General features: G+C 34.8%; 1 protein-coding gene across 1 annotated transcript in view; it reads left to right on the top strand.

Moving 5' to 3' along the window:
• Positions 1 to 12,373, top strand: part of LOC118201535 (uncharacterized) — a 205,154-nt gene that overhangs the window by 97,629 nt on the left and 95,152 nt on the right. Inside the window, exon 11 of the mRNA XM_085809493.1 lies at positions 765 to 870. Coding sequence (XP_085665619.1) covers positions 765 to 870 — 106 coding nt within the window. The remainder of the gene's footprint in view (positions 1 to 764; positions 871 to 12,373) is intronic.

A 12,373-nucleotide genomic window follows, 5' to 3' on the forward strand; every position in this document is an offset into this window, starting at 1 on the left:
AACTTCTTGCACTACATTATGCCTATCCGAATGACTTCTTCTCCCGCCTAGTCATGGGGGATGAGTCTTTATTTTTGCACAACACTCCCGAAAAGAAACAGCTCCATGGAGTGGAAACATGCATCAAGCCCACTTCCCAAGAAGCCTAGGCTGTCATTGAACATGTGGAAACAAAGGGCAACCGTGTTCTAGGATGTCCAGGACATTCTCCTCGTGGACTGGCTGGAGCCTAGGTGCACCATCATCAGTGACCGGTACTGTGAGTTTGGCAGGATGCAGTCAAGGTCCATGTTGAATCTTCTTCTGAATTGCATGCAATTGTCCGTAGGTGGTGCACCAACACTCCCACAAGACTGGTTTAACAAAATCCTCCGGGACTTCCCAGCCAGATGGCAGAAGTGTATTAAATTGAGCGGGGATTATTTCTAACTTCGTACTATCAGTTTTTTGTTAATAAATTGTGTTCCGCTCTGTAGCAGCATATGTGTCATTCATTTCTGTACGACCTTAATATTTATGTTTCTACACATTTCAGAATTGCATGTATCAATTCTGAATCTTGTCAAAAATTACATATGCCTTTGGAAACATTATTTTTCAAATTTTAAGTAATTAAATATTATTTAAAGCTTCATATTTTATTGTAATATTAAAAATTAATTTTCAACTGAAATTGAATTTATTTTGAAATTTTGTTGCCATTAGGCAATACTTTTATACTAAAAAATATTGTTATATAATATTTGTTCTCTTTGCTCTTTTAGTTTTCTTATTGGTCGTGAAAACAATTCAGAGAATAGTGAAATAGCTCAGTTAATATCACAATCAATTCAAGCTGATAAGGAACAACAAAAGTCATGTAGCTATCAGGTAAATTTTAAGTACATAATTGTTGAAAGTTTATTGTACATGTCACGCAGTGACTAAATCTTAATGCAATATTGGCAGTTTTTCTTCTGTTCAGTTGGCGGTAGTGGCATGAACTCGCCATGATCTTCATATTAGTATATCCTGTGTGTACATAAATGCTAACCAGTTTCACTGAAAAGGAAGGGACTTGGCAGATAATATTCAAGTGCTATGCCATTATTTTGTAATAAGTCTAGTTGAAGTCTGTTATTTTAAAAGGAGCATTTCAAAGTTATTGCTTAGGTCCTTCAGTATACAACTATTGACATGATCATATGCACCACTCATTATTTTAATTTGCAGCCTGTCTTTAAGGCAACTCTGGGATATCATTTAATAATGTGTGATCAATTATGGGATTTCAGTGTTAGCTTCAATTAGAGTATAAATGATTATGAGCTTAAGAAAGATGATTGTTTTTGAAATTTTTGAGCAAAAACTAACTTACATTTCAGATCAATATACATTTCTTTTTGTTTTATATTAAGAAAAATTATATCAAAAATAACCCTGCAGTATATGAATGCTAATAAATATATTTTTCACTGAAACATTTTTTATATATTAATTATTTGTAAGTTTGTATTTGATATATTCATTTTATAATTTTCTTATGATCTGAAAAGGGTTATAGTATTGTATTTTATTTCCAAAAAATTTTTTTTTCTATAACCAGAAATAAATCTTACTTGGTAGAATACAGTACTAAGTGTGAAATTCAGAATTGTGAGGACTTTGATGATTCCAGATTTCTGAAAACTGTGGAATTTTAGATTATGATTTGAATCAAGTAAGATAAATAGTTTATAAAATAATGAAGCATTTAATGATATTAAGGGAATCAAAATTTAAAAAAAATATTTGCTTTGTTAAAACTTTCTTTGAATGTAAGCTGTTTAAGCTGTTTCCTTTATTGTGCTAACACTTTAATTTTATAAATCTAAATAAGGTTTTTTTTTTTTTTTTTTTTTTTTAGTTAAAAGTGTTCAAGTCCCATAACTGCTGTGTCAAGAACTCCCTTTAAACTGGCTGTCAAAAACTTAATTCTCAGACACTTATTTATCATTTTATTCACTATTGGTAGTGATGTTTTCTGAATTTAAAACCATAATATGAATTTTGCTGTCTATAAGATGTTTGGGGCCTTGTCATGGCAAAGAAAAACCTGCTATACCATCTTTCTTTGTTATTACTTCTCGTGATTTCTTCATTAATTCCATTAATTGGAAAATCTTGCCTTTTGCTTGTTATAACAAAAACCTTCCAAACTGCAGCTATCATCATCATCATCACCACCACTGTGAATTATGGTAGCTGACCTTAAATTATGTCAGATTTTTATTTAAATATCTGCAGACACATCCACATGATTTGCATTGCTTTCCACTGCAGATATTGAGTTAAAATATTTGAAAATTTTGGAATGATTCAGAAAATTAAGTGTGGATTATAAAAGGTACTTTATATCTACATTTCACCACACACAGCACTCTGATATCCATTAGCTGGAAGATGAATGTGCAATTTGAAGGAAAGAATAAAATGGAGACCTTATCATTTACAGAGTTGCCTACTCTCCCGATTTTCGACCGCTCTCCCGCCAACCCGATTTACAATATATTTCTCCCGACTTTTTCTTATTCTTAATATTTCTCACAATTTTTATGGAACTTGGCTTAATACTTCATTATATGAACAAAAAAAAGTGATTTTGGACGTCTCAAAGCAACTGAATTTTCTCTAGATTATATCTAAAATGAAACCTTGCGAATCAGATGAGAATTTCTGCTTTGTGATTGACAGCATACGTATCCAGAAACGTCCTTCTCCAGTTCTCCAATGGGCTCCACTGCGTGTCATCTGGCATATACACAGTCCAGTCATATTAATGTGACCACCTAACAAAAGCCAAAATAACCGCCTTTCGCAGAGTGGACTGCTGCAAGTCGTGCAGGAAGAGAGTAAATTAGGTTCTTGAAGGAGTTCACTGGATGTTGAGCCATGCAGACTCCAGTGCAGTGACCAGCTGCGCTAGGTTACACAGTTGAAAATCCATGGCACGAAAAACTCGATCGAGGTGGTCCCACAGATTCTCGATCGGGTTTAAGTCCGGGGAGTTTGCAGGCCAAGGGAGTACAGTAAACTCATCCTAGTGCTCATCGAAACACGCACGTACACTGCGAGCTGTATGACACTTCGAATTGTCCTGCTGCTGGATGCCGTCATTTTGCAGAAACGCAATAGGAGTGGACATGGTTCGCAAGGACATATGCGTATTTCCTTTGATCCATCGTGACTTCCTTAAGGTACATAATATTAAACTTGGAATTACCGCTAAAGCGGACAACACACAACGGCATACGAGGAATGTTACCGAACAGCCAAACTTCCTTAATGATGAGTTCACCCAGCGAATGCCACAGAAACAGCCTCCAGACCATAATGCTTCCTCCTTGGACCCTTCCAGAAATTGTTGCAGGGTGTTTACTTTCCGATGTTTCATGCCATATACATCAACATCTAACTGTCCAATGGAGCATAAAATGTGATTCATCAGAAAAAAACGCCTCAGTGGAAAAAAACGCCTGTCGCGCCACTCAGTGGACGTCCAGTTGCGGTACTGGCATGCAAATTCCAGCCTTCATTGTCGATGAACTACAGTCAGCATGGGTTTTCTAACCAGGCATCTGGTGCTGAGGCCCATACCCAGCAACGTTCGCTGAAGCGTCGTTGAGGAGACATTGTTGGAAGCCCCTTGATTCATCTGGGCGGTCCAGTTGCTCAACAGTTGCACGTCTATTCCCCTAAAAGCATCTCCGCAGCAGCCGTCATTTACCTCTGTGATCTATTGCCAGTAGTGCACCACATTTGCCACGTCGCTGATTTTGGATAATGCCATTTTGCCATGCACGGTATACTTTTACCATGGTGGTATGCAAACAGTTTACAAAATTAGTCGTTTTGAAATGCTTTCACCCTTGGTCTGAAAGCCAATGACCATGCCCTTTTGGACGTCAGATAAATCGCTGCGTTTCTACAGTACACCAACGACTACAATGTTTTATGATTGTTTCGGACCCCTTATATATATATATACGTCCACTGCAATGTGCCGCCACCTATCTTCTGTGATTACTTGTTTAACGTTAACGTCAAAAGTAGGTGGTGGTCATATTAATATGACTGGACTGTGTATTAGCCAATGAGCATAAAGCAAGCTCAAGGCCGTTGGCCGTTCTTTGGATGTTCTTTCGCTATTTCATTCATCTTGTCCTGAGTTGTGTGAGTACACGTGCCTTTAGGAAATAGTTTTAGAAATTATCGTCTTTTGATATGTCTGCGAGAAAGGTGAAATACTCGTGCACGTTTCAAAAATCGTACACAGTTGACTTTCCTTCCATTATTTCTTCAAGGAAATGTAATAAATTTGCGATGTGTACCATCTGTCGTTGCGATTTTTCGATTTCGCTTGGTGGAAGGGCAGATGTTCTCAAACATGTGCATACACATAAACACAAGGACAACATGAGTTGTTTTGAAAAAACAAAAAATTAAATTTTTCTTCGGAAACAAAAGACCAAAAAGTGATTAATGCAGAATGTCTGTTCTCTGCCTTTTTACTGGAGCACAACCTGCCACTGAATGCATCGGATCACGCTGCAGCTTTATTTAGAAAAATGTTTCCCGATAGTGAAATCACTAAGAAATACTCAAGTGCAAGGGCCAAAACAGGTGCAATTGTTAAAGAAATGGGTTTGAAAAATAAATCTTCAGTTATTGATTGCATTAAAACAGCTCCGTTCTGCCTCTCTACGGATGGAAGCAATAATACCAATTCAAAACTGTATCCAATTGTTGTTTCTTTTTTTAATCCAGAGTCTTCAGAAATTGAGTGCAGTTTACTTTCTGTCCCCACTTTAGAAGGACATTCGACAGGCTTTAATATAGCACAGCTAATTATTAAAACTTTAAAATAAAATGCAGTCCCTCTGGATAATTGCTTAGCGCTTGGTGCCGATAATGCACCAGTAATGGTAGGCTTGATGACTGGTGTTGCAGGCATCTTAAGAAAGGCAAATTCAGATTTGCAGATTATAAGGTGCACCTGTCACCTCTTAAATTTAGCAGCTGAAAAAAGGGCAGCTTCTTTACCATTAAATGTGGATGAACACATTGTTGATATTTATTATTATCTTGAAAGGAGTTCTAAAAGAAAGGAAAAATTGAAACAGTTCCAACAACTGCATAATACTGAAATGAGAAAAATTTTGAAACGTGTGTACACGCTGGTTGTCTTTAAAGAAATGCTTATCTAGAATCCTCGATCAATGGAACCCACTTCTTGCATTTTTTAAAGAAGAAGTAAATGCTTCGAGAGTTAAGATAAAAGGCTATATTGAAAGTTATAAAGTACCTAAAGTAAATGAAGATGTAGTTACTACTTCCATTGTTAAAAATGGGTTTGAGAAAAATAAAGTAATTTCTGCATCATTCAACAATTCAACTGGCAGTTCTCAAAATAATACTGCAAAATATAAGCGTAAAGCTAATACAAATTTCTCTCAAAATAAAAAAAAAATTGCTCAACACACGAAACATTTTCCGATTACTGTAAGTTTATCCTGTGAAGAACGAATATTTATGTTTTTTTCTTCGGACCTTAACAAAGCTTTTTGCTTTTTTTTACAATTCATTTTGCCAGCATTCGATGTTCTGAACACAATTCTACAAAGCAGAATTCCATTAATTCATGTTTTGAAATCAATGATTTATGATCTGTTTAAAGACATTTTATCAAAGTTTGTAAAACCAGTCTGTGTTTTGTCTTGAAATTCTATATATGATGTGATTTATGGTGAAACAGAAAATCAGAAGAAAGATGAAGATTTGGTAATAGGAGCTGCAACTACAAAAGTAGTGGAAGAACTTTCAGAAGAAAACAAAAGTAAGTTTTATCTTCATGTTAGAAGTTACTTCTTCGAGTATGTGATTACACACTACATAAATTTCCAGTCAACGATGAAGTGATTTTGCATGCTAAAGTTGCTGATATTTCTGCTCTAGCAAATGCATCTTTTTCTGATATAAGGTACTTTTTGAACAGATTTCCTGTGTTACTTCGTTTAGTCATGAAAGATGATGATATTGATGTTGCTACTGATATACTTCAGTCGCAATTTTGCAGTTTACAATTAGAAAACTTGGATGAAATTATAAAATCAGCTAGGATTGACACCCAGTGGAGGTTAATTGGAAAATTGAAAGGTGCTGATGGAATTTTAAAATATAGTGAACTCTCTAGAATTATGTTGGCCATCTTGACAGTTCCCCATAGTAATGCGGGGTGTGAGAGGATTTTCAGTGTTGTTGCGAAAACGAGAACTAAATTTAGATCTAATATTAGTGATGACACATTAGAAAAACTTTTATTAGCGAAAGCAGGCCTATGTGGCAATTGCTATGAACAAAATTATGAAGTTTCTTTCTTAATGAGAGCAAAATCTGCCACTGTCCATAGCATTTGTATGAAAACTGATTAAAGTGCCTTTTTATTTATTTATTTATTTATTTTTATTTATTTATTTATTTATTTTTTAACAATGAAAGTAATAAAAATGTTTTTTATGTCTAAGGTATTTTTGTTTTGCTTGCATTTAAGACTTAGTAACTATTTAAAGTTAATTCATTATTAAAAACTATATTTTTATCATTTAAAAAGTCTTTTTAACATTGTGAAAAATCTCCTGATTTTTGAGTGTCATAGGTTGGCAAGTATGCATTTAGTGATGCTCAAGGTGAAGCATGCATCAAACAGTTAATGTTTCAGTCATCCATGCTCTTTTACTTGAATGATAGATGATGAGGAAAATCTCACTAATTTAAATGCTTGCAGATGTGTATTTTCTCTGATTATGAAAGGTTTATATTTGTGCTCTTGGACAGCATTTGCTCATACCCAAAAGTATTAGTCCTGCTTTGAAATCTTTGACACCATTTGGAGCCTTTTCTGAAGAGGTCTCCGAGATATTTTTAGCCACATATTGCCACAAAGCCTTTTTATCAGCATAATAAATATGTTCTGGGGGTAACTTTTTGTCATTAATGAATTTATAAAGTTTTAGTTAATTTACATGTCTTCTATTCACTGGTCTTCTTACAACTCTTAATATAAATCTAAAAAAGAATTAAAATACCCCTTTATACACTCAAAGAAATAATACCTTTTGGGCTTACAGGATAGCCTCCCCTTGGGTTTTAACTTAAGAGAGAAAATAAGGAACTAAACTAATTCTAACTAGCTAAACATTCGGTGAAGCTGTGCAAAAATAACTGTCTGAGTTGGCCCATAATTAAACCTCACTAATGTATACTAATAGGCACATAAGACTACAGCCAAGCATTTAAGATACGCTTAAAGCAATGACGTGGCCCAAAGGCAGAACATGCTCTGCGAAGAACTTTTGAGCTCATCTGTGGAAGTGATAAAAGTTCCCGTTAAATACTGATTCTACTTCATTTACATGAAACGCAATGCAGAAATTTCACTCTGGCAGAGAGTTGTAGGCGAAAAACAAGAATTTTAAGGAAAAGGTTTCAAAATAAAAAATAACTATTGGAAAATTTAAATAATCCCTACAACTTCAATGAAATCAACTGCAAATAGTCAAGTACTTCAGTATCACTTGTAGCTTATTCGCCGGAAATTTTTCACTGCCTTTTGCCGTGGTGATTTTTAACCTTAAACTTTTTTTTTTTTTTTTTTTTTGTCTTAAGCCATTGTCATTCAACTTGACAATGGCATGCATGCCTTTACTCACATTCACTCGCGACATTTTCTCACCCATTCAGTCTGCACTCTGTCATGATCATCATTTTTAGCATTAATGTTTTCTTTTTAGGTTCTGTTCTGTTGATACCCAGTGTTGCAACCACCTGGATTGGTATTATCATAACCACATCACTAAGAATGAAACCATTTAATGTAGTGGGAGCTATGTTTCCAATAATCTCCAAGGCAATCAAAGTTTGGGCAATTATTAGGGGGATCATACTTAAAAAATAGGCAAAAGTGCTGGTCATTCTTTTAAATTTTTATGTTCGTAGCCTCTAGTATTTTCAGTCATTGTGTGTCTTATGCTTGCAAAAAAGTATTCCTGACATGGACAATAATGCAAGATGGGACCTGACGGGAATGTTTCAAATAAAACGTTTATAACCATGAACATGATATGAGTTATGCAGGGTTGCCACGCTACCTGGAAAACCGGGAGAACCGGGAAAAGTCAGGGAATTCGAAAATTGACCAATCAATTCAGGGAAAAGTCAGGGAATTTAAGTATTTTTGTCAAAATCTGGAAAAGTCAGGGAAGTTCATACAACGATCCTGCCAAAAAAAGCGATTTTTGCGCCGACGTCGGAAGAGATAACTTTTTTGGCGAATTATGTATCACGTGAGCGTCATTCGGGTAGCTGGCATAGAGCCAATTTTCGCAGCTCCAATTTGATTGTCTTTTAGAAAGGGAAAGCAACTTTCCCGCAACTTTTGGTTTCCAGTATTCTCGAGAATCGCATGTGCAGTGCATGAACTAAAGAAAGTACCTGTTCTCGTATAAAACAAAATGGGTTTAATCCTAGTATACGGTACCATGGAGGTTAGAATCAAATAATATGTATTGTAAAGAAGGAAAACCTCACTGCAACAGGCGTGGCTCCGTTCCATCATAGAGGGAAACAGCTGTGCATGTCATATCTGTTGCCAAAGCTCGAAGGTCACGTTATCAAGAGTTCATAAAATGAATATCGTTTAAAATTTCTTTAACGACTTGCGCTAAAAAGACGTGCCATGCACGTCGAGATGCTTTTGTCTCAAACCGTGAGCGATGTGAACACCACGTCGATAAGCATTTATTGCAAAAATGAAAATAACGTGGTGCACACGTCGCCTAACAACGAGATTGTTTATTTCTCGAGTTACAGCTCTGGATTGCACTCGCAGATGCGGAGCGGCGTAAATGAGACACTTTACCGCTTGTTATATTGTAGCGCACGGCACCGCAACCGTGAAGTTTAGTCTTAGCGCAAGTGGTTAAACTCTAGGGGAAAAAACTACGAAAATCCGTTTTTAAAATTATTGCGTGGAATTTTCTCAATAATTTTAAAAACGGATTTTCGTAGTTTTCTTTTTGTCAAAGAGCGTTTCTTCTTAACACGTGTTTCTCAATTTCCTGTACACATCGCGGAGAGGGAAATTCTGGCCGCCAGGTTCCGTCGCCATATCCCTTGGCAAATTTTTCCTCCGCATTCTAACGACGTAATAGCATTTTACTTGTATGGAACCTTTTCTTCTTTACATAGACGTTCTTTGGTTAGAATAATAATGAGATTTGGCGACATCATGATGCGCAGTAAACGGGTCATTTTGGTCTTGGCGACAATTTTCAAAACCGTGCCAAAGCCTTACCGTATACTAGAATTTTACCGCAAAATCTTTTTAAACCTTTTTTTTTTTTCTTTTTAATAAATACCTTGCCATTTTGCAGTAAAATAAAAAAATAGTAATCAGTCATCTAGGCTAGCCATGTAATATAACTATATTCGCTAAAATATCGTTGATTATTCTAATTCAATTTTTAAGTAATTATTTTTATGTTATTCATATAATTTAATGTTGCTTCTTCCCTCTAAATTTATTTATTATTAGTAAATAATATTTCCAAATTTCAGGAAATTTTCTCTGGCATAATCCATAAATTAATTATAGCAGTATGATGACATACCATCACGGAATTTAATGCACATATTTTTTCATTATGTATGCTGCGAAATAAATATAAAATACCTCAATTTATTAAAATAGATTTCTTTCTTCCGTTTAGCTGCAGAATGTCTGAAAGAAAAAAAAAAAAAGCCTTATTTTGTTCCAGATTGGGAAGATTCTAATCTCAATCTTCAGTGGAGAAAACAACAACTATTATAATTATATTTGTGTTTTCAAGTGTTAAGGTGCCTTTTAAGAACATACCTCACGCAAATTAAATTTACCTAAAATCTAACCTAACTATTTAGCATTGCGTTGTGATTTATAAGGACCGGATTAGCCTCGTGTTGAACTGCTGATGATCATGAGTAATAATTAAATAAAACATACATTTGTTATCCAATGTATATATCTTAAATTTTATTAAGTGGAAAACTAAACAAAATTATCAAACAAAGTATACCAAGAATAATTAAGAATAAATGTCCTCTGGGATTTATTGAATAATTAAGTGAATTTGCTACACAATACAAGTAATACCATAATTAATTTACCTCTTAGCACAGCCAACGTACATTACGCGGATAGACTGGAATTTTCTTGAAACACACCTGGAAAACCTGGAAAAGTCAGGGAATTTCATTCTCCTGTTTGAGTGGCAACCCTGGTTATGATTTTGTGTAGACTGCTCTTCACTATGCCCACTCCATATGCTAAAACTAGATTTTGTGTATGATACTTGTAGGCCAAAACATTACATTTAGTGTTCTTTGAATTAAGAATAATTGATTTATTTTTCATATAAACCCAGAACTGGCACCAGAGATTGTATGTTCTCATTTAGGGTAGACAAAATCTTTGGAATTTATAGAAGCATCGAGCAACAAAATGAAGGGATGACAAAATTTTTAGAATTTAGAGAATGCACTCGAACCCAAAATTTAGGGGTGGCAAAAATTCAGAACTTAGGGAGACATTTGGAAGCAGAATGTAGTACCCGTAGAGATTGCATCAGGAGGTCAGCTATCTAGCATCGGCCCTCGATAAGCTTTAAGTATATGTGAAAATTTATTTGTTCAGGACTCGGATAAGCCTGCAAAAAATAGAAAAAGATTCGGGTAAAAAAAGTTTCTGCTGATACTGAATCTGCTGAGCTATTTGCAGGTGAATTCATTGAACTCATTAACAGTGAAATGTTATCTCCAGAAGAGATTTATAACCCTGATGAAACTGGTACTGTGAAATACCTTGGCAATCTCTACAGAAAATGCTGTGGCTGGTGTCAAAGATGCCATGCTGCAGGCATAAGTGTAAACTTTTCATAATCGGAACAAATACATGACCTTGATCATTTAAAGGAGTAAAGATTTACCTTGTTATGTATTGTCCAAATAAAACAGCATGGATGACACAGGCGTTAACGAATGATGGCTTGAAAATCATTTCTCGGCAACATTTAAATTCAGTTGGTTTACCTAATGATGCGAAAATTTCCCGATTGTAGACAACTGTTCGGCTTACACTTCATTTGCTGTTTTAGTGAAAGAAAATGTATCCGTACTATTCTTTTCACCAAATTGTATGTCCATCATTCAGCCTATGGATATCAGAATAGTGCATGCATTGAAATGCAAATGTTAAGTAGCACTTTTAAAAATCCATGTTAAATTTCTTGAATAATGGCAAGACTATTCAAGAATTTTTGAAATATTTTAGCATAAAATCTGCTGTGGGGAGCATTGCAAGACTGCAGGAGGATGTCTCCAGTGCTTTAAAAATTGTTTGGCATAATTTATGGACTGCTACCATATTTTGTGGTGGATGATGAAGATGATAGTCATGAATGTGAAGATTTTTGCATATTGGAAATCAAAGGTGAAATTTTCCACTTGATGTATTTCACAAAGAATTGTGAAGGTGATATAACAATTTTTTTATTGCAATGACACCCCCAATCATCAGTCAAGGAACAGATGGCGAATAATTTTCCTATTAAGAAGTACTAATAAATGAAGATATAACAAAAGTTTTTCATTGCAGCGACAATGCCCCGATAGTCGGTCAACAAATGGATGGCAAAATCTCGAGTATGGTTCTAAATCCTGAAAATACCGCTACAGATACTGAAGAAAGTGACAGAGAGGTTACTGGAAACGAAAAAATTTCAATTGACAACTTAGTCGGAATGCTTGACACAGCAATTACAGGACTTGCACAATGGAACTTTGTAATTGAACAAGAAATTATATCTGTCTGTAGAATTAAAGAGAAAATATTAGCACAAAAAACGAAACAACTTACATTGAAAGAAATGTTTAATAAAGTAAACAAATAAACATTAAGCATTTATTTATTTATTGTAAATTTTAATACCCTTTAGATCATAAATGCTTCATTATTTCATAAATCACTCTTTCATATTTTTAATTTTAAATTTCTACATGCCATCATACTAGATTTAAACTAATAAACTCCCAAATCCGGAATTCCTGAAGTCCCAACGAGTCTGGATCTCAGACTTTGTACTGTATATCAGATAAATAAGGAAATATTTATTTTTCTTTTCATTTGATACCATTGATCATGCTGCTATTGGAGGGTTTTTTTTTTTTTTTTTTTTTTTTTTTGTGTGTGTGTGTGTGTGTGTGTTTGTTTTACATTCAGTCATTTCTTAAAAACATCTTAGAATCCCTTTACTTCTAATTA

The sequence above is a fragment of the Stegodyphus dumicola genome, chromosome X2 (genome assembly GCF_044657685.1).
Source record: "Stegodyphus dumicola isolate Sdum_Otavi_A_Nest chromosome X2, ASM4465768v1".
NCBI classification, from domain to species: domain Eukaryota; kingdom Metazoa; phylum Arthropoda; class Arachnida; order Araneae; family Eresidae; genus Stegodyphus; species Stegodyphus dumicola.